This window comes from Canis lupus, chromosome 13 (genome assembly GCF_011100685.1).
Source record: "Canis lupus familiaris isolate Mischka breed German Shepherd chromosome 13, alternate assembly UU_Cfam_GSD_1.0, whole genome shotgun sequence".
NCBI lineage: Eukaryota > Metazoa > Chordata > Mammalia > Carnivora > Canidae > Canis > Canis lupus.
In genome coordinates, this window is record NC_049234.1 from 19,234,497 (window position 1) to 19,258,025 (window position 23,529).

General features: G+C 41.5%; 2 protein-coding genes across 2 annotated transcripts in view; one reads left to right on the forward strand and one right to left on the reverse strand.

Moving 5' to 3' along the window:
• Positions 1-5,787: 5,787 nt before the first annotated feature.
• LOC111098536 (reticulon-3-like) lies at positions 5,788-12,665 on the reverse strand. The gene is made up of 2 exons (XM_038556340.1): positions 12,571-12,665; positions 5,788-6,491 (listed from the first exon to the last, which is right to left on the reverse strand). Exons 1-2 carry the CDS (start codon positions 12,663-12,665, stop codon positions 5,840-5,842), a joined length of 747 nt encoding a protein of 248 aa, XP_038412268.1. The 3' UTR covers positions 5,788-5,839.
• Positions 11,531-23,529, forward strand: part of DEPTOR (DEP domain containing MTOR interacting protein) — a 135,192-nt gene continuing 123,193 nt past the window's right edge. Inside the window, exon 1 of the mRNA XM_038555411.1 lies at positions 11,531-11,838. Coding sequence (XP_038411339.1) covers positions 11,720-11,838 — 119 coding nt within the window. The 5' untranslated portion in view covers positions 11,531-11,719. The remainder of the gene's footprint in view (positions 11,839-23,529) is intronic.

Here is a 23,529-nt window from a genome sequence, read left to right on the forward strand (position 1 = left end):
GAAATGGTCATGGAAAGGCAAGGAAATGCCCGGGGGCTAATGAATTCCAGGAGTTGGGAACAGCAACTCCCAGAAGACAAACCACCAGCAGAACTCCCTACTCAAGCTCAAGGATGGTCTTACTCCTTCCCTCAAATTTCTGGAGGTAGGGCATGCAAAACAGATGGTGAACAAATGGTGAACATTGATTCTCAAATACGAAGAAGAGAGACAACCAAGAATCACCACTTATAAAAATAAAGTAAAAAAAAAAAATCACCATTTATGTATGACCAATGACATAAAAAGGAGCTATAAAAGGTCACCAGATAAAAGAGTTAAAACCAAAGGAAACAGGTAATGGAGTGAAAAATCCCACGACTTTATGATACATAAAATTAATATTTTCAGAGAGGTAAGGGATAATTCACAAATAATGGTCAACCAGAGGTCAAAGATCATTTCCCTGTTTCCCAAATGTCATTCCTATTTTTTTTTTTTTTGTCATTCCTATTTTTAAGGATATATTTAGTTGCAACCTCTCAAATAAGCTCCTTCACTCATGGAATCAGAATTATCGAAGTAGAGAAGGCAAAATACAAGCCCTGAAACTGTCATAGAAATTAAGTATAGTATCACAGAAGTTAAAAACTGTACCACATGCCTGGGAGAAATTAATTCGACTTTCAAAGACTTAAAGTTGCAAGGATGGTTCCCCTCATTCACCCACTGAATTCACCGGTCTGTTCACTGCATCTGCTTGCTGAATGTAGTATTTTTTCTGTAAGCAGGTTAACACAGCCTCTAGTACATAGGATCCTAATTTAGATCTAATATATTTAACGTCATCTCAGCATCTTTATTTCCCTCTCTACCTACTGAGTTTTTTTGTTGTTTCTTATTGTCTTTCACCATCCTTCATTGGATTTATTATGTTTGGTTGGCTTTTTTCCTCCAGGGCTTTTTTTTTTTTTTTTTTTTTAAGATTTTATTTATTTATTCATGAGAGACACAGAGAGTAGGCAGAGACATGGGCAGAGGGAGAAGCGGGCTCCATGCCGAGAGCCCACTGTGGGTCTCCATCCTGATCCCCGGAACTCCAGGATCACGCCCTGAGCCCCTGAGCTGAAGGCAGATGCTTAACTACTGAGCCACCCAGGCGTCCCTCCTCCAACACTTTAGAAGATACAGCCTATCCTGCCTCTCCTGCTGCTTTCCTTCTTCTTTGATGCCTCCTTTTTTTTAAAAAAAAAAAATTTATTGGAGTTCAATTTGCCAACATATAACAAACACCCAATGCTCATCCCGCCAAGTGCCCCCCTCAGTGCCCGTCACCCAGTCACCCCAACCCCCCCCCCACCTCCCCTTCCACCACCCCTTGTTCATTTCCCAGAGTTAGGTGTCTCTCATGTTCTGTCACCCTCGCTGATATTTTCACTCATTTTCTCTCCTTTCCCTTTATTCCCTTTCACTAATTTTTATATTCCTCAAATGAATAAGACCATATAATGTTTGTCCTTTTCTGATTGACTTATTTCACTCAGCATAATACCCTCCAAGTCCTTCCACGTCGAAGCAAATGATGGGTATTTGTCATTTCTAATGGCTGAGGAATATTCCATTGTATACATAGACCACAGCTTCTTTATCCATTCATCTTTCAATGAACACCGAGGCTCCTTCCACAGTTTGGCTATTGTGGACATTGCTGCTAGAAGCATCGGGGTGCAGGTGTCCTGGCGTTTCATTGCATCTGTATCTTTGGGGTAAATCCCCAGCAGTGCAATTGCTGGGTCGTAGGGCAGGTCTATTTTTAACTCTTTGAGGAACCTTCACACAGTTTTCCAGAGTGGCTGCACCAGTTCACATTCCCACCAACAGTGCAGGAGGGTTCCCCTTTCTCCACCTCCTCTCCAACATTTGTGGTTTCCTGCCTTGTTAATTTTCCCCATTCTCACTGGTGGTTTTGATTTGTATTTCCCTGATGGCAAGTGATGAGGAGCATTTTCTCATGTGCATGTTGGCCATGTCTGTGTCTTCCTCTGTGAGATTTCTGTTCATGTCTTTTGCCCATTTCATGATTGGATTGTTTGTTTCTTTGCTGTTGAGTTTAATAAGTTCTTTATAGATCTTGGAAACTAGCCCTTTATCTGATATGTCATTTGCAAATATCTTCTCCCATTCTGTAGGTTGTCTTTTAGTTTCGCTGACTGTTTCTTTTCTGTGCAGAAGCTTCTTATCTTGATGAAGTCCCAATAATTCATTTTTGATGCCTCCTTGTAGCATTGGGGCACGCGGGCTCTCTGTGAGGTCTTTACTCGCTCCATCATGCCTCCTGCCATTTGGGGATCTGTTTGCCTGGCATGTTCTTTCTTCACTTCCTTTTTTGTTTGGTTAGCACCTGTTAGTTCTCTCACTGAACACTGTGGGTAGAATTTTCTGAGATGCTGAAAATATTCTGTATTTGCACAGTCCAACATATTAGCTACCAACCACACGTGGCTTTTGAGTATTGAAATATGGATAATGTAAATTAGGAATCGAATTTTAAATTTCATCTGATTTTAGTTAATTTAAATTTAAAAAGCTACATGTGGCTAGTGGGTATGGCTCCAGGTCAATAATCACTTCTCGGAAATCTTTCATGACCTCCCTGATTAGGCAAAGCCTCTCTAATATATACTGTCATGGCAGCAGGTACTTCTCATTTTTAGATTTTAAGTAAGTTGCAATTTTGTTTACTGTGTGATTACCTAACATCTTTCTTCCTCTCTTTCTCCTTTTCTCTTTTTCTCTTTTGTCTCTAAGAGCCCATGTGAGTGAGTGATGAAGGTGGCTGGGTTTGCGAAGTAATTTTTGAGATACAATGGACAATAGTAGCTATTTGATTAGACATGAGGAATAAGAAGAGGGGAATGAATCAAAGATGAATTCTAGGTTTCTGTGGGAGCAACTGCATTTCCTCTTATTTACGACATGTTGTAGGAAGGGTAGGAATAGATTTGGGGTGAGATATGATGAGTACTGGATTTGATTTGTGGTGATTAAGGTGAGAATACACAAGGGAGGATATGTCTTGAAATCGGATTTAGATCTTGGAGTTGGGATCAAGGTCTGACTAGGAGCTAAAAGATAAAGCTTTTAGATATACAGTGATTCCAAGGGTGCCTATAAATGAGATCACCCAGGGAGAGTGTGATGTATGGAGGGAAAAGTTTTCCTTTCTTCCCTTCTAGGTTCTTTGGCTTGTCTAACAATTAAATTGACATAAGAGATTCACAAGAGAGAAACAAATTTAATTCATACATATGAGAGCTCATAGAAATATGAGACTCAAAGTGACTAAAGCAGGCAGTTTTTTGTACCTCTTAGACAAGACAATTGACATAATCAAGTTTGGGCACGGGGTAGTAAATTAGTAAAGAAGTGATAGGGTTTATTTATACAGTGTTCTCAACTCTAAATTCCCTCTCTGGTGATATGGGGATGGATCTCTCTATCTCCTGGTGCAGGGAGGGTACCGTTCACAAGGCAGATTTATTTCCTGTTTTCAAGGAGTCAAAGGAGGGTCAGAGAGGCCTTCTTATACCAGCTGTTTCTTGTGTTAACTTCAATTCAAAATTATCAGTAAGCCCAAGTGGCATACTTGGGGGCAGCCTGCCCTGGACTTCATCAGTGACTTTAGAAACTCAGCTAAAAAATGAAGTGTAAGCCTTGAAAGAAATACCTCCTTGGGGTTCCTGCCTGACTCAGTCAGTAGAGCCATGGGACTCTCAATCTCAGGTTTCTGAGTTCAAGCCCCATATTGGGTTGGGCATGCATGGAGCCTACTTAAGTTGGAAAGAAAGGAAGAAAGAATTATTTCCCTAAGGATGTAGTCTCAGGGAATAATAATAAAATAACAAAATAATTCCATTTGATAGGAGAAATGAAATTAAGTAGTGTCTTGGAAACTATATTACTTTGTTTTTACTTAAAATAATTTCAGGTAAGGAATTTCTGATTCACACCAAGATGTATTTGATTCTATAGGAAATACAGTAGTTTTTAAACTGTACATTCTTAAACTTTTGAAGCTTTGCTTATAAAACAGTCAGGATTTTGCCCACTAGATGGTGGTATTGTATCATGTTTCACAGACTGGGCCTGTTTTGCCCTGAAAAAGAGATGGAATACTGGTTAAAATATTTACTGAATCAAGCACAGAACCGGGCATCCTGTATGTTATCTTAAGTCATCTTTGTAATAATGTAAGTCAGATCATGGCATTCCTTCATTCAAAATCCACCAGTAGGGGATCCCTGGGTGGCTCAGCGGTTTAGCGCCTGCCTTTGGCCCAGGGCCTGATCCTGAAGTCCCGGGATCGAGTCCCACGTCAGGCTCCCTGCATGGAGCCTGCTTCTCCCTCTGCCTGTGTCTCTGCCTCTCTCTCTCTCTCTCTCTCTCTCTATCATTAATAAATAAATAAATAAATAAATAAATAAATAAATAAATCTTTAAAAAAACAAAAAACAAACAAACAAAAAACAACAAAATCCACCAGTGTTCTCAATATAAGCTTTTGGTGTACATAAAAAAAAATCAATATGATGTCCTTACACTGGAGTATAAGGAAGAAAATCATCTATAACAAGATAAAATGTATTTTAATATTTAAGTGACTGAAGAAGGTCTAGTGAGGTGATCAGATGTTCACAACTATTTATAATGAATAGTTTTAGAACAACAGAAGACAGTAGTTTACTGAGCATTGCCATCACTTCTTTTTTTATATTTGGCACTCTAAAATTTGGTTAAATAATATATTGCTATACAAACACACATAGAATCACCACACATGGAATCGCTAACAAATGCAGACTGAAAAAGGTGTGGTGTACTTGTAGCGTGTTTACCACATAAATGACAAATGAAACAATTTTATCTAATGATGAACATTTCTTGGTAAAGTTCTGAGCAAACTACAATTTTTTCTCAGTGTACATAGTAATTGCATTTCCAGACAAGTCAGAATTATATTAAAATTGTGCAAAAAAGATCTTGTGTTTCTGTGTAAAACCAAATTAGGTTCTAAACTCAGATAACAGCAAACAGGTTTTTGAACTACAAGAATATCCCATAGGACCTGGGAAAGACAGGATTTAGGACAATTCTTTTTTTTTTTTACAGCAGTTACAGACATGTATTTCATAATAAGAAAAGTATAACCATATTTATTAAACTCGAGGTGAGGTGGGCAGGGAAGAGGGAGGAAAAAGCACACTCAGGAATGAGTCCTCAAACTAAAGCTCAGAACTGGTGCCCACAAGAAATGACACAGACCTCACCCTCCCAAATGGCAGAGATTTTCCTTTCCTAGGGGTGAGTGGGAGGGGAGGGTCATCCCAGCCCCACCTTCCATGTCCATCCTTGGTTCCTAGATGGCATTCCAGGAATCAATAACTCTCACTATTGTCTACAGGTTATTCATACAGTTGGAAGTTCTATCATTACGTGAAGAAGAGAAATTGTAGGAATAGCTGCTCACATTGTGGGGCAGGAAGATGGGATCAGAAGGCTGCCAAAAAACCCACAGGAAGGAATCCCACTCTTGTCCTCAGATAATTTCCTCATAAGTTAATCATTATTTCTTAACTTAAAAATAAAGGTAAAACTCTGATAGGAAGCTGCATAAGACTAGTCCTTGAGAACTGGACAGCAGAGTCCAAGAGCAGAGCTTTATCTTTCATTTTCTCTTTGACCTCCAATCTCTCCCCTTTCAAGCTACAAGTAAAAGCTCCACCATCATTAAGGTACTGATTTAGCCTATTAATTTGACTCTCTCTTTATTCTTTTGGGTTCTAAGATATCAGTTCCTTTTTTAGTGCAACAATTCTTGTGCTTGATACTGAGGGTAAAGGGAAAGGAGGGGAGAAAACACCAAATTAAGAAAAAGAAGCTTGGAATGCAGTTCCTTCAGAGTACATGTAATAACGTTATAACTATTAAGTGGTGTTTTAGTAACTGTTGCATTTCTGGTTTCCATGTACTTATTCCGCCTTTTTTTTTTTTCAATTCCAGGGAGTTTTGCTTGTATCTTTTCAACAATTGACTTGGTCTGATCGTGGGCAATGCCAACATAGTGATCAATCTGGGTCTTGTACTTCTCACAGTCAATGGGGACACTGAAAATGAGCAGTTCGGCAAGAATCAGAAGGGTGATTCCATTGAAAACGGCACCAACGTAGGTCATTAGCCACACGAAAACATTCAGCTTCAAGGAGTCAACCAAATCTTCCACCAGAAAGAGACGAATAATGAGTTTCAGGGCCCTGTTGATGTGCACCATGGCAGCATTCACGTGATTATGGAAAGCTTCTGAGGACACAGCAATGTCTACATCCAGGTAGGCTTTGAATGGATGGCCCTCTTCTGATTTCTGTATACCTTGGATGACAGACTTGTACAGCCTGAAGCTGATGGTGACAGAAGAGCCAGGACGAAGTAAGAAACCACACTGATGACACTGAAAGCTGCCAGGGGGAGAGCAGCATGATCAGTGTGGTGTCAGAGACAAACCCAGTCTTCTTCACATCTTTCCAGAAAATCAGATCCTGCACCGCACAGGAGGGCGCTGAGGGTAAGGCCCCGGAGGACGGAGGACGAGGAGGAGATGGATGGGGACTGAGTGGCCGCCTACGGCTCCGTCTTGGCTGCACAAGCAAAGGCAGGAGAGGGGTGAAGAGAGATATGGGGCGGGAGAGAGGGAGGGGAAAGAAAATAATCGGGCAGCTGGCTCTCGAAAGTCCCTTCTCTCCTGCTGCTTCGAGGACAGACTCTGACAGCTGGACAATTCTTTATGAACTGCTGTCCCAGGAAAATGAGAAAATGAGGATTTCTAGTTCCTGCTCACTAAAAGCCACTAGCATTCCTAATACTGTGACAAACCATCTAAATTTCCAAAAGTGCCTTCTTGAAGATGGTCCTGGACTCATAGGAGACTTACCGTCATTTAGTGTCTTTGCAAAATCAACCAGTAGGTGACAGTATATACCAAAGTATTGTATTTTCACTGCCCTTACACCCTTAATAACCTCTCCTCCTCAGGGAAAAATCATGGAGACTCTTAACTATAGGAAACAAACAGGGTTGCTGGAGGGAAGGTGGGGGGGGATGGGGTAACTGGGTGATGGACATTAAGGAGGGCACATGAAGTGATGAGCACTGGGTGTTATACGCAACTGGTAAATTTATTGAACACTACATCTGAAACTAATGAGGTACCAAATATTGGCTAATTGAATTTAGATTAAAAAAAAGAACTTCTTGGGAGGTAAGCAGGATTGGGATTGTAGGACAAGAGGATCTCACATTTCTTGATAATGTTTGATTTCTGTCACTACAAAAAAGATGAATCAAACACGACAAAAATATTAAAAATGGATGTGAATGATGACACATGGACATTTTATTTTTCCTCTCCCTTTACATTTATTTTTCCCTTCTTAAAGGATCTATTGACAGAAATATCTGGACAGGCTATTATTAAATCATCACTTTGCTTCTATTCACAGAGAATAAAAATCATGGCAGCTGAGGAATAGATAGAGACTCCTATTAACGGTTAAAAAGCAATGGAAACCCTATGATGTCATGAGAAGGCATAGGGAAGAACAACACATCGCTTGAGGGAGGCCAAGAAGTCATCACAGAGAAGGTGGGGTTTGAGTTCACCTTTAAGATCAGATGGGAACAATATTGGTGTATACAAAGAGGCAATAACAATATCCATAGCTACTGTGTTATGAAGCTTCAGAGTTGACAATATTCTTTCACACACTTTATTCAAGTTCATCTTCTCATGTTGCTGCTTACTCTTAACCAGTACTACTAAAAGTTCAGTCGGCCAATGGGTGACCATTACCAATATTGAGAGACATAGAGACAGACATTGAGAGAGATATTTATACCAATTTGACAATTTGCTATCTGTTGACCACAACAATAACACATTTGGTCTGTGTTTTGTCCATTTAAAAATTTCATTTCTATTATACTTTATCAAAATGTCAATCTTCAATGGATTGAAAACACATGCACGCATACATCACAAAAACACCTGGTCTTCATCTACCAAAAGTTTGAGCAGCGCTGGCTTCAGATCGCCAAAACAGCCAGAAGGCATGAAGCAGGTGAGTAGGGCAAGCTAGAAGAAAAAGGCTTACATTTAATAGTTTCCACTTGTAACAAGTGTGCTCATTAAATTTTATTCAGTCCTTCCCAAAACCCAATGGGATTAGTAGTATGGTCTTGATTTTACAAAAGAGAGCAGAAATTAGAGATGATAATGAACTTGCCCCAGCGGAGCCAGGGATCAACCTGAGATCTGTTAGAATTTTCAGCCCTTTTAAGATCTTCATACTCGGTTTAATCACCATGTCAGTGCCCATCCTTCAACCAGCAACACCTATAGACCATGATCTATTCTGGGACAGTTGCTCCTGAGCTCATGGACTCAGCATGGGTGCTCACATGTCCTCAGGAGTCAGAACAATCTTGCCCTAATTTAGGAAAAAGGATCTGTCTTCTGACCCAGTAGAGCATGGTGTGTCTCATATGTCAAAAGAAAGGTTGAAAGGGAGACAGAACATGAGAGACTCCTAACTCTGGGAGACGAACTAGGGGTGGAGGAAGGGGAGGTGGGAGGGGGCTGGGGGTGACTGGGTGATGGGCACTGAGGGGGACACTTGATGGGAAGAGCACTGGGTGTTATTGCATATGTTGGCAAATTGAACACCAATAAAAAATAAATTTACAAAAAAAAAAAAAAGAAATGTAGGTTGAAACAATGACAGCAAACCAGTCTTCACTTCCCATTCACATGTACACACACAGAAAACCCTTCTCATCAAGCAAGAGAATTAAATTCTGCTCTTTCTCACTGGAGCAGTACTAGGTCTTTTCCTGACTTGAATTTTTTTTCCTTATGTTGAGGTGCTTTTTTAAAATCATAAACTTTCATGATAAAAGGTTTTATCATGTTTTTTATCATAAACTATTAAACAAGAAAGTATTTTGCAAAAACCATTTCTTTTTATTTTTCAGATAAAGAAAGTTGCCTAAATGTAAATGAAAAACACAACTAGGGATCCCTGGGTGGCGCAGCGGTTTAGCGCCTGCCTTTGGCCCGGGGCGCGATCCTGGAGACCCGGGATCGAATCCCACGTCGGGCTCCCGGTGCATGGAGCCTGCTTCTCCCTCTGCCTATGTCTCTGCCTCTCTCTCTCTCTGTGTGACTATCATAAGTAAACAAACAAAAAACACAACTAGATTTAAAGGAAGAAAAAAAGACAATCAAGAGTAGTGATGATTTACAATACATAGCCAGAGCTTTTGAATAAAAATGTTGAGCGATAGATAATGAAGAATTTGTAATACCTTAATTTTTTCATTCTGCACTTTCAAAAAGCTTAAAATCATCAAATAAAAGAGAGATTTAGGGTGGCCAGGTCTGTACTTCTCCTTCCTTCATTTTCAAGGCCTACTAATAATTTAAAAATTAGAGATAATGTGAGAAAAGGTGTTTTACCTTGCACCAAAAACTCCTCCTGGAAAGTATCTGACAAGAATTTCTTCTCCTTCTTCTCTTTCCTCCTCTTTTTCCTCCTCCTCCTCCTTCCTTTTCTTCTTATTAAAACCAGTAAAGAGGGATCCCTGGGTGGCTCAGCGGTTTAGTGCCTGCCTTTGGCCCAGGGTGTGATCCTGGAGACCCAGGATCGAGTTCTGCATGGGACTCCCTGCACGGAGCCTGCTTCTGTCTCTGCATCTCTCTCTCTCTCTCCCTATGTCTATCATGAATAAATAAATAAAATATTTAAAAAAATAAAAGCAGTAAAGATATTAAAGAGAACTTTTAAACACATATTATGTACATGAAAGCTTCACACAATGTTATTAAGCCACACAACATCCATATAAGGTAGGAATTATTATTCCTGTCAGGAGATGGAGGCTCTGAGAAGGTAAGCAGCACATTCTATGTTATACAATTAAAACGTAAGTGACAGCCAGCTGTTAAGCTCATTAATTCTGGGACCTCTACTTCTGTTAAATGATTTTTTAAAATATTTTATTTATTTATTCATGAGAGACACAGGAGAGAGAAAGGCAGAGACACAGGCAGAGGGAGAGGGACTCAATCCCGGGACTCCAGGATCAACCCCTGGGCTGAAGGCAGCGCTAAACCGCTGAGCCACCTGGGCCGCCCTGTTAAATGATTTTTATATATTATACAGAATGAAGCTCTTAGAATAACATGCATTTTGAACTATGTCTTGCTTGCTCTACACTTTTGCCATGGTTTATTTTAAAAGTTATAAAAGTTAGATAATTTCTCTTGTGAAAGAATTGCCTAATTGCTATCGTCGAATTTATAAGGGAGTTGGACAATTGTTCTCTTTCTGGAGTATGGTTGAGCATAACCTTGAGAGTCTCCAGACCTAGGGCTCAAGGGCTGCCTAACGGACTTTCTAGGTGTGAAATCTAGGCAGATCACTTCACCTTTGCATGTTTAAGATTTTCCAATTGTATGTTGACAATAATAATACCCAACTCTCAGGGTTTTTGTGAGGATAAAGTAAATAATATAAAGTGCTTAACAACATATAAAGCACACAATAAATGCTCAATGAATTGTTGTAAATTTTAAGTAATGATCTTGTAGAATGTTGGAAAAGGCTACAGTGATCTTTAAAAACAAATGACAAGAAGAAAACACAACAATAAAATACAATAAGCCTGAAGGAGAGTGGGTATAAACAGTTTTGAGTAGAATTGGTATAAAATATACAAAGAAAATCATTTGTTTCTCCACAGCCCTCCCATTTTCATTTTTTATTCTGTAGACTTACAACAAATCTGCAATTAAAAGATTGTCTTTCCATATAGTTTTCACTAAAAGAAAAAAAAATCCCATATACCTGTAAAGGTGCAGAGACGTATATATATATGCAAAAATTGTTAAAAGCTGCATAAAACCTCAACACACAGATACCCCTTTACTCTAATGCAGTAGATGTCAACAAGTGGCAGCCACAATTATCTTTATTTTGCAAAAGAAGAAAATGAAGATGAAGCACATTTTGGTAGGAAATTACAGGCGCGGAGCCGGATCCCAGGTCTGCCTGATTCCCAGGCCCGCGTTCTTTATTGATTACGCTCTGAGGTTAGGAAGCTGCCTCTGGTGCAGGGGGATGGGGACGAGAATGCCTAATTTCACCCACCGCTGCGGTGACGTGTGGATCCTCCAGTGCTCACTATTTAGCTATTTTGCTCGTGTTTTTACTCGGGCCATTTGGAGCACAGACAGGATGATAGCAACACCTTTACGCCTGTCACCTCCTGGCCTGTCCGCAAGGCCCCGCCGCGCGCTCGGAGGGGACGGCCCCGGGCAGGTGGCCGCCGGGGCCCGCAGCCCCCGCCCCGCAGCCCCGGAGCCCCGCCCACATGTTTATATTTTGCTCCCTCGGCCCCGCCCCCGGCCACGCGGGGCTCCAGCCGCCGCCCCCGAAGCCCGAGTCCCAGGGGCGGACCAGCCTCGCGCTCCAGCCCACCCACCGGGATTCCCTCCGCAGCCAATCGCGGCTGAGCCGCCGGCCTGCCCCTAACAAAGATGGCGGGGGAGGCCTCCGTAGGGGCAGGCTGATTTAACACCCAAACCCGCGGCGGCTAAGGAAGACAGTGGGAGCGACGCGGCGCGAGCATGGAGGGCGGCAGCGGGGGCAGCGGCGGCAGCGACGGCAGCACGGGCGGGAGCGGCGGGGCGCAGCAAAGGGAGCTGGAGCGCATGGCTGAGGTCCTGGTCACCGGGGAGCAGCTACGGTAAGGCGCGGGGCGGCGCCGGGGCGCGCCCGGGGGCGCCGCCAGCCCGTGTCGGCAGCAGCCCGGCGCGCACACGCGCTGGCTCGGGCGGGCGGTGCGCCCCTGCCCGGCTGCTGCAGCCCGGCGCCCTGCGGTCTGCACGCGCGCAGGGGAGCGGGGGTGCGCGCTGCGCCTCGGCCGCCGCTGCAGCCCTGCGCCCCGCGCGCGCTCCGCCGGGCACCTGCGCGCTGCCGGGCCTCCGGGCTGCCGGCCGACCCCTCGGGCGTCGGGAGGGCGAGGGGCTGGGTGTGCGCCCCAGGCGCTGCAGCCCTCCAGCCTCCTCGACGAGAGGGCCAACCCGGCCATTGCCTCCACTCGGGGCTTTCCACTTGGCCGGCAAGCCCCGCTGCGCTCCTCCGACCCTCGGCGTTTGCATCTGTAAAATGAGGCTGATCGCCCGGACCCCCTTGACGGGGCGTTGTGTGTGTGTGTGTGTCGGGGGGGGCGCTAAACCCCAGGTTCGGAAAAACACCCAGCACTAAATCGGCACGGCCTCCTCCGTCGTCGGCCGGTCCGCGAGGGGGCGTGGAGGCACCCTGTCCCGGCGCCCTGCAGCCCCGCCAGCTCCGCCAGCGCACAGGTTTTGCAGAGCAGAGTCCACAGGCCCCGGGCTGCTGCAGGAATTAGGAAGCGACCGGCCTCACCGCACCCGGGACAGGCAGTGAACCCCAGATCCCAGCCCCCTCCCCTTACCGATTCGCATCCCATCCTGGCCATCCTTGGATTGGTGTTTGAGTAATGGACTTCTGCGGTCTGACCAGTTCCGCAGCTGCCCGTCGTACGGTCATAAATCAGTTTGCCGTGGGCTGGGGGGGGGGGGGGGGGACTGGCTCTGAAGCCAGTTTGAGCTGCAACTTGCGTGCCGGCCCCTGGCCCAGCTGGAACGGGGCGCGTGCCCGTTCCTTCTGAAGCTTGGCCCGAATCTCCAGGCTCATTTTGGTTTCTAGACGCTCAGTTTCGGGACCTGAAGGAGAGGTCATCTTTGCAAAGGGTCTATGAAGGTTTAGTAACCACTTTGCTTGCAGCAGTTACATTGAGGAAGTAAATGTTGGAAGTTAGGGTTTGTTGAGTTTAACGTTATAGAAGGCAAATTGCACTCTTCAATCCCTCAATGATTTTTAAATGCGTAATCAAAATTAAAGGGAATAAAGGCTTGCTTTTCCTTCATCAAGAGTATTTTCTCATTGAATAAAAATTGAAAGCTTTCCTGATTCAATCTGAAACATTTGCTTTTTAATAATTTATTTGCTTCTCATTACTGTATCCTCTTTTTTGAAGACCTCAGTTGGGTACTTTTCATTTTTTTTTTTTAAGAAAGATTCATTTATTTATTTGAGAGGAGGAGAGGGGCAAAGGGAGAGAGAAAACAGACTCCTCGCTGAGAGCCAACCAGTCTCACCACCCTGAGATCACGACTTGAGCCAAAACCAAGAGTCAGACAACCAACTGGGCCACCCAGGCGCCCTGCATTTCTTTTAAAATAACAAACTGCATGGTGCCTCTCTTTGACCAGTAAGCACGTAAGCCCTCAAGAGGCAACTTGAATGCCCCTTCTTTGGAGGGTCTTCAGTTGTTATTCCCCTCTTCCTGTACTGCAGTAGGGTTGAGGGCCACGCTTAGCTTGGTGGAAAGAAGAAAGGAGGCTCTCTCTCTTTCACTCAAGAGTTAGACCTGGGTTTGATTTTCTGCTTAGCCACTTTGTAGCCAGTGGTCACCCTTAAGTTTCCAAGACAGCTGCTAGAGTGAGTCCTGGGTTTGCCCTTTACAGAAGCTTGAGACCATGAACAAGTTACTTAACTACGAATGCTGGGTAATAATGGAACCCACCTCCTAGTGTTATGAGGATTAGATGAGTTAGTGCTTAGAACAGTGCTTGGGGGCGCCTGGGTGGCTCAGTCCGTAAAGCAGCTACATTTGGTTCAGGTCATGATCCCTGGATCCTGGAATGGAGCCCCACGTCCGCTGAGCAGGGAGCCTGCTTCTCCCTCTCACCTCCACTGGTGTTCTCTTGCTATCTCTGTCTCTCTCAAAGAAATAGATAAAATATTAAGAAAAAAAAAAAAAAGAACAACAGCACCTGGTATATAGTAAGCACCATGTCCGCATTAGCTATTATAGCTCTGTGACCTTGGACAAGTTAACTCACTTCTCTGAGCCTTTGTTTCCTCATCTATAAAGTGGCAATGAAGATAAGCACTTCATGGGGTTGTTGTGGGAATTTGCCCTTGAGCTTCTGTACTAATGAGCATTCAACAATGGTTGCTGGAATTAATCAGTATTATTGGTTTATGCATGTCACCACATGTGACTTTCAGCCAAGCGAGATCTGCCAGGAAGGATTGGGTGGTGGTTAAGAACATGGGGTATAGAATCAGGCTGCCTGGGTTCTTACTTGCCTCCACCATTGTTGAATAGTTCTGTGACTTTGGGGTCAATTTACTTAATGCTCTGTGCCTGTTTCCACATCTCTTGCAAGAATATTGTGAAGATTAAATGAGATGGTCTATGTGAAGGGCTTAGAAAATTTTGTTTACGATTTAAATTTACTTTGTAATCATTGCTTTTTAAGTCTCAACCATGTTAGCACTGGGTCTAGCACATAGTTATTACTCAATACATATTTGAGTGACTAGTAGTATACATGATTAAATATGCTACAGTACAGATGATATGTTCAGAATTTAGGGATGTAAGTATGCCCTGGCTTCTTGTTACTGGAGGAACCTCTCATGAAGGGGTGGGGATGCAACCATCCTCGAAAGCCGTGTCACAACACGTCCTAACATCCTGAGCTGCTGTGACTGGGGGGACTTCATGATGTGCAGGCCTCCTACCTGTTTCGCATACAACTCCCTTTTGTCTTCCCTTACTTTCCCATTGCTTTCTTGATCATCAGAGATGAGGCAGATGAAAGTGATGAGAAATGGGGACACCAAGGATTGGGATTTGAAATAAAAAATTTGGCTTCCAGGCCCAGCTCTGTGCATTTTATTTAATGCTTATTATATAAAGACACTTTAATATTCATGAAACACATGTATGTATATACGTATGTACATATTTTTAACCATATTCCCTTGACCAAGTCAGCCACTCTGGGCCTCAGTCTACCTGCAGAATGGGAATAGTAATATCCTTCCACATAAGATTTGTGGTGTTGGATCAAATGGGCTAGAATGTGGGAGGGAACTTTGTAAAATAAATCATAGACCCAGATTAGTTCTTGTTGGTCTGATTATTGTAAGCTCCAGCTATGAAACTGAGGGCTGGCTCTACAATCCTGACACTTTGAAGGGCAGTTGGCTGTCTAAGGACGTGAAATTAACAAACTTAGAAACCTCTCCTGCTTCCTTTTCCAGCCTGACTATGGGGTCCTTTTCGTAATCTCTTCATTCTTTCCCTTTTCAGAAAAGATTTTACTTCCTTGAATAATGTATTTTTATGGTTTTGCATCTTAAAAGTGCATTGGGGTACCATTTTCTACTGACGCGATGGCTATAATAACAAAGACAGTAGTAAGTGTTGACAAGGATGTGGAGAAATTGGAACCTCTATATACCACTGGTGGGCAGGTAAAATGATACAGCCACTTTGGAAAACAGTCTGGCATTTCCTCTAAAGATGAAACAGAGTTAACGTAGGACTCAACAATTTTACTCCTAGATATATAGTCAAAAGAAATGAAAACATACGTCCACATAAAAATTTATACCCAAATGATCACAGCAGCATTATTCATAATAGCTAAAAACAACTCAAGTGTCCATCCACTGATGGTTGGATAAACAATGTGTGGTGTATCCATGAAAAGAATATTATTTGGGGATCCCTGGGTGGCGCAGCGGTTTGGCGCCTGCCTTTGGCCCAGGGCGCGATCCTGGAGACCCGGGATCGAATCCCACATCGGGCTCCCAGTGCATGGAGCCTGCTTCTCCCTCTGCCTGTGTCTCTCTGCCTCTCTCTCTCTCTGTGACTATCATGAATAAATAAATAAAATCTTTAAAAAAAAAAAAAAAAAAAAAAAAGAATATTATTTGGCATAAAAAGGAATAAAATTACTGATGCATACTACAACATGGGTGAACCTTGAAAATATGCTAAGTGAAAGCAGACACAAAAAGCCACATGTTGTATGACTCCATTTATATGAAATGTCCCAAATAGGCAAATGCATAGAGACAGGAAGTGGTTGCCAGCAGCAATGGGAAGAATGGAGGGTGAGTGCTAATGGGTATGGAGTTTCTTTCGGGGATGATGAAAATTTTATGAACTTGATTGTGGTTATGATTTCATAACTCTGGGAATATACTTAAAACCACCACATTATATTTATTAAATGGATGAATTATGTGGTATGTGACTTATATCTCAATAAAACGATTACAAAAATGGATTTAGATGACATTTTATTACAGAGTGATAAAAGACAAAATTTAGAGGTTTTTAAATAAACTTGTACTTTTTTGATTGGCTAAAGAATGCAATGATATTTATCACTAACTCAATAACATGTTATTACCATACCAGATGGAACTGATATATTTTACGTATTTTTAAAAATAGTTTTATTTATTTATTTACTTACTTACTTGCTTATTTATTTATTTATTTATGAGAGAGAGAGAGAGGCAAAGACATAGAGAGAGGGAGAAGCGGGCGCCTTACAGGAAGCCTGATGCGGTACTCGATCCCAGGACCTGGGATCACACCCTGAGCCAAAGGCAGACGCTCAACCGCTGAGCCACCCAGGAGTCCCTACATATATGTTTTTATAGTAATATTCTTGATACAAAACAGAAAAAGTGCCATGAATAGTCAAGAAAATCTCAGAACATTTCAAATTTGAAGAAAATTATCCATATATAAATCATTCATGAGTAGAGTTTCATATTATGAATTTTCAGATCATTTGTTATTTTTATGTATTCCGTGTATATCTTTTATCTTGAAATTTTCCCATGTAGTCCTAACTATGACACACTAATTAAGACATCCACAATCCACGTCATGTTTCTTCTCTAGGATAATCCCAGAAATACTTAAAAGAAAGTGGTTTGTGATAGAGCATCTAAATAAAGAAACCCAACAATATCACTATTCTCTTTGTGCTGATGGTAGACATGGCAATAATAACAATAAGACTCACTTATATGGCATTTATTACCTGCCAAGGAGATGTATGCATGTATATGTACACATGTATACATATATATGCCTTTAATATATATACCTATACGTATATATGCCTTTATATAGCAACTCCTTGTAGAAGATATGCTTATCACCCTTATTTTACAGATGAGAAAACTGAGGAACAGAATGTTTAAACTAAGTGATCATAGATTATCGAGCCATAAAGTGGTAGAGCTGAAAGTCCCTGCTCTTAGGATGCTAGATGACAGTTTAATGGTGTCATTAACTAGTAATTTAGAGGGTTACAAAATGTAATGATAGGACACATGTGAAATGGATCATGTATATAAGACTTACAAAATTCTAGGGTGACATCTTTTTGCGAACAAGTAGACAAATGATTCTTTTCATTCAGTTGGGAAAAGTCCAATTTATTTCTGGAAGTGTTTATGTTTTGACAAGATAGAACGGTCACTTCCTCTACTAACTGTTAAACCGAGTCTTCCTTGCCATGTGGTTTTGAAAACTTAATTTGAACTCCATTCATTCTGAATTTGTAATCATTTTAATGGGAAGATAAATTGCAGTTCACAATTTTGCCAGCTGTAAGGATAGACGTGGAATGGGAAGGAGAATTAAGAAGGTAATGAGGAATGCTTAATTAAGAGAGAAGACGTTTCAAGCATTCCAGTTATGCTCCTCTACCTAGACTAAATATGCTAATTACAACAATCTCGTCCAATCACTAAAGCTGGTTCCCTACAAGCAATTTACTAGGCAATGAGTTTTAGCTAAATTGTAGGAAATTGTAGTTCTTTCTAATTGTTTGATTTATTTGCCTTTCTGCTATAACAGACTGCCTTTCCAGACTCCTACAGCCTTGCTGTTGCTTTTTTTTTTTTAAATAAAAGCATGTTCAATAAATATTGTTTTCCTGAATTTGCTTCACAAATGTTAATGCAGTATGTAGATAAAAGGTAAAAATCAGCTCACTGAACCAAAAACCAAGCTCCAATAAAGTAAGATGAGAAAAAAAAAAAAAAAGTAAGATGAGATAAGGAATGTAGAACATTCACAGGAGAAAAAAATCCATTTCATTGCATTTTGAACTTAAGGAATTTTACATTTGGCATGGAGATTGTCTTCAGGAGTAGGCCCTACTGGAGGCCATTAATATGGAAGCTTAGCTCTACTACACACTATAGCTGAAGGGAATTTCAGGAAACCACTACCCAGAAGCTACCACCAAGATCTAGAGTTCCAAACAGAAGGAGAACTCTTTTAGTTTTCTAAACAGCGAAGATATCTTGGAGTCAGGAAATTACTGCCTGTTTGGATAAAGAAAAGGGGAGGGTGCTGTGGGAAATAGAGTCACTGTATTTGGAGTCAATGCAGAAAAGCCTGGTGTAGTGTGTTGAATTGCCTTGCAATCAGAGGCTCTTCCAACATACAGACTATTCCTGTGAACATCTTTTCTGCTTCACAAAATTGGATATAAGGGCAGAGAGCACAACCCTGGTACAGAGCAGACCTTTGGTAAGGCTCATTTCTTACCAGCAGAGAGCATTGAAGGTATTTTGTCACTTGCAAAAAACATCATGTGAATAGAAGATGTTTAGTAAGTGCTCCATAGGTTGTGGAATTATTTTATACCCCTATGCACTTATTCTCATGTAAATCTTTTTCTGAAATGATTGGGGTATTAGTTGTTTATGAATTAATGTATTTGTGTTTTCCCAAAGGCCAATGCTGATATTTAAGTTATGGTTTCCATCTTCCAGAATCAATAAACCTGAAAATCAGCTAAATACCTCTCAAGAGAGTGTAAAGGGAAGGAAGATAGCTCTCCTCTCCTGTTATTTCCAGTATTCATTTATATCAGGAATTCATTTGTCTTGATTAAGTGGTGGCTCTTAAATGGTTTCTGTGAGGTCAGACATTAGGAAAAGACAGAGGAAACAATGATCAACCTTCTTTATACGTAGTAAGTCCTCTCTATTCTTCTATCCTTGTCCACCAAGGAGAAGTGGATTCTAGAACTGAGATCCTTGTTCTTGTATTTATCAGCCTTAACCAAACTTGTAAGCTCCTGTCAGTGAGTGTTTTTGTGGATTATTATATACTTGGGAGACAAGAGTGGAGACAATGGGGACAGAGGGCTTAGTGGGCTGGACGGCGTGCTTGCAAGCAGCTGTTCCTGGCAGCACAGATCTGTGGGATCTGTTGTCCTCAGGGCTCGCTGCGATGATTCCATCCTGGAAGAGTTCAGAGGGAACACTGACTTACTCGGGTCTGCTTAAAGAATCACTTTCTTGTAGCTTTTACAATAATTTTAAGGTTGGATAGGAGATGAGATGAAGTGAGGGAAAACTCTCACCCGGGAGTGTGGGACAAGATGTTTCTTTTTGTATCTGTAGTTTGCAGATGAACAGCTGTTGCTAGGGTGTGGCAAGAGGGGACAAATGCGGGGGCCCTCCAGCTCAGGGAAGCCCATAGCACCTACAAAGGAGATAGGAGGAGGACCTAGTTAGCAGCTGGTATCAGCAGAGAAAGTCTCAAATCTGTCTATTCTTACCCCTCATCTGCTACTTGTTAGGGGTGGTGGTTTGCTTATTAGTTGTTGGTGTGTGTGTGTGTGTGTGTGTGTGTGTGTGTGTGTTTTAAGATTTTATTTATTCATAAGAGAGACGCAGAGACAAAGGCAGAGGGAAAAGCATCAGGTGGGGAAACCTGATGCAGGATTCAATCCCAGGACTCCGGGATCATGACCTGAGCCAAAGGCAGACACTCAACCACTGAGCCATCCAGGTGCCCCTGTTTATTAGCTTTAGTGCTGATGACATGGATCTCCCTGCAATACTTGTACCTACCCATTTCTGATTCTGATATTTTCCCAGAGATTCCTTTTATTGAGGCGAGCTGTGGCCCAGCACCCACCTCGATCTTGGCCTGATTGAGATCATCCAGCCCCATGAGGCCCTGCTTTGGGTGGTGAAACTATTACTGCTATAGAGAGCTCAGCTGGGTGCACTGAGGGAGGACCAGGCAGGAGTCAGAGGACCAGTCCTAGAACAGCAGCTCCTCTGATCTTGACTTAAGGTGTGAGAAACAAATGAGCATTCTGATGAACACTCTCATTAACAGGGAAAGTCTCATTTCATGCTATCGTGTTTTCATTATGGTTGGGTTAGTCACTGCATTTTATTATTTGTGAAGCTTGGCCATTTTCTAATAAGTTATGACATTTTGGAAGAATACACTATGAGTGGCGTCTTGACAGTAATAGCAAGGAGGATTAGGAAGGGGTTAAGGTAGAGATATATAATTGTGTGCAGGTTTAAGAACAACCATTATCTTATTCATATAAGAATATATGAATGTGCAAATTTGCAAGGCAATTGTTGAGAAAGGATTGTTTTTTTTTTTTTTCACATTAAAGAAGACTTTAGCACATATTTCTTTCTCTGATGGATCCTGGGTTAGTTTGCTATTTACAATGCAATCCTCTTAGAAGATTTGCCCACTATTTTCAGGCATATGCATCAAAAGCAGTAGAGTGTGAATTACTTGGATTGTAAAAGTAATTCCTGATTCCTCTCCTCTTCCCTAGGAGGAAAGGAGAATGGAATCAACTTGGATCTTCTTTTCATTGAGCTGTTTTTAAAATTCTACTTACCTTTTTTACTAACTTTTCCATGATTGAAAGTGACTTTCACAGAATATATTCGCTGCAAAAAGCAAGAGGTTATATGACTGTGTTTTACAAGTGCCCCTTATTTTATGTTTAGTTACACTGTGATAAGGTAGCTAAAACAAGACTTTACCAAAGCTGCTTCTTATTGTGCTGTTTTTTTTTTTTTCTTAAGAACTGACAACAAAAAGCAGTTAGAGATGAAATTTTAAGGCAGTATATTCTCATGCATAACCATGATTCATGCTGGAATTTATTTTGTAAATGACTGGGTAGTAGAATCTGATAGTCAAACATGACAGTGGGTAGAAGAACCTAAGCCATCGTGAGGGACTATGAACAGAGCTTGGTTGCCATGATAAAGAGCACTTGTCCTGGTGCTGTACTTATAAGAGCTAAAAGATATCACAAAGTATTTTAAGGTCATCCACATGTAAGGAACAAGCCTGAAAGAGCTTTTTCCTCCAAAAGTTTATCATGAAAAACTACAAACATACAGGAAAGTTTAAAGAATTTTACAGTGAACACCCTTACATCTACCACTTAGGTTCTGCAATTAACATTTTACCATGCTTGTTTTTTAAGATTTTATTTATTTATTCATGAGAGACACAGAGAGGCAGAGACATAAGCAGAGGGAGAAGCAGGCTCCCTGTGGGGAGTCTGATGTGGGACTTGATCCCAGAACCCTGGGATCATGCCTGAGCCAAAGGCAGACACTCAACCACTAAGCCACCCAGGTACCCCTTACCATGCTTGTTTTAACACATAACTATCCTAATATTCCTCCTTCTATCCAATCATCAGTTCATCTTACTGCTTTTGGGTACTTTGGAGTAAGTTGCAGATAATAATATAGCTCCCCTAAGACTTTCCACATGCGATTTATTTTCTGAACAAATGAGGACCGAAGAGTTGGCTGCCGTCAACTATCCGCAAAAGTCTTGAGCTTTGATGTTTTTGTATCATCTTAACTCACAGACTTATAAGATATTCCAGCAAAGCAAAGCTCTTCACTGGTGGTCTTATGCTTAGCCATCTGTAACACTGTGGCCAGGGAGATGCTATTATCCTGCCTGCCTTAGGTCCCCTTGGGGAAGAGGGGGGATCACAGCCATTGTACTTTGGGGAAGGGTCCATTGAGTGTTGAGGAGATATGCTCAATGTTCTCTGCAAAAGGAAATTTGGGTTCAATGGTGAGAAATCAGTGAAAAATCTTTGAGCAGAGTACAAATGATTAAACCAAAATTTTAGGAGAAATAACTTATAGAGTTCAGAGTAGGGAAATACAGAGAAGGAAGTGTCATAAGAAAAGCCATAAGGAAGAGATAGCATAGGAAGAGTTAGAAGACATTGGTATACACTCCTGCTTTCAACATAATATCCCCTGTAAACCTCCCCATCATGATGGTCACCTGTTCAGCATCCAGATATTTTCTCCCTCATCTTTTACTCTTTACCACCTCTGATTTGGAATATATGCCTCTGGCATTCAGGATTTTCTTGGTAATAGAAGTAAACTAGAACTCTCAACATATGACTGAAATGCAAGTGGTTCAGGTTCAAATCGCAAAGAGTGATTTCTGTATTGCTTGCATTTTGATGACTTTTCAAGAAACACCTACATCCAGAGAAAGCCAAAGCTGTATAAAAGTCATCTCTTTATTTAAGCAAAGTTGTTTCAGGATAATTATGAAGCAGACTTTTCAGAAAGGTTGCAAAACATTTTTTACTTAAGTAGTTCAAATAAAATGATCTTTCATGTCACACGCTCAATATATTTTGTTGATTTTCTTCCCCTCCATTCTCCATAAATTGGAAATGGGAGCTACCTTAGATCATCCAGAAGGCAGGTTATTCTCCACTGTTAATATGGTTTAAGCTTACATTTCAGCATACATTGTGTTGACTTTACAATAGTGACTTTGGCATTGATTTCATGTTGCATCTTACCATAAAGATAACTAATAAGAACAAATCCGATTAAAAGTGGTTTTAATCTCAGATAATATAGTATAAATTCAGCCTTTTATTCTTCAGAATGGGTGGCATATGCATATGTGCAAATGTAGCAAAGCTTCTGTACTCAAGTATTGATAAAGAACTGTGATATCAAAAGAATGATTTTTTTTTTTTAAATCCTGTGTTGACTACAAAAGAGAGCAGCTCCAGTTAAACCCATTGAGAAGCATCCATGAAACCTAAGAAGCTGGGCTTGGAGCCAACACACTGGTCTACATGTTCGCCATTTGCTGACTCCGCACTCATGAGGGCCTTGAGCCAAGAAGGGCAGAGTCTGATTACTCAGGACTTCATTAGAACTTGCAATTACATATTTCAAGCAAAGGTGTAGCAGTTAGGGGCAGGAATTCCTTACAAACCACTATTCCAATGCACCGGGATTTGTTGAGTCATTTTGTTTATTGTGGGACAGAATGATTTCGTTATTTACATGGTGAATTAACCAGAGGGAATCTTTTCAGTTGTCTTCCTTAACTCCATTTTGGGTGGATATTTTGCTGCTAGATAATCTCATTTCCAAAAGGGGAACACTGAGGAGAGGAAGTTGGTTTGGCTATTTGTCAGCAGTTCTGGAAGGATGTTTACTCAGGGAGGAGTTTGAAAACTGTGAGAATTTGGGGGCTTCTCTGGGCATTTCTGATTCTTTTTTGTACCTACCCCATCTATATTCTAAGATTTCCTGGCTGAAGCCAGGCCTTCAGAGAGTTCCTGGGAGAGTGGGAGCAATCCCTTTAAAGTCTTCTTTCCCTCAGTTCTTGAGATTCAGAACATCTTCCCCAACCTGTAACTTGTCTACTTCATCAGTG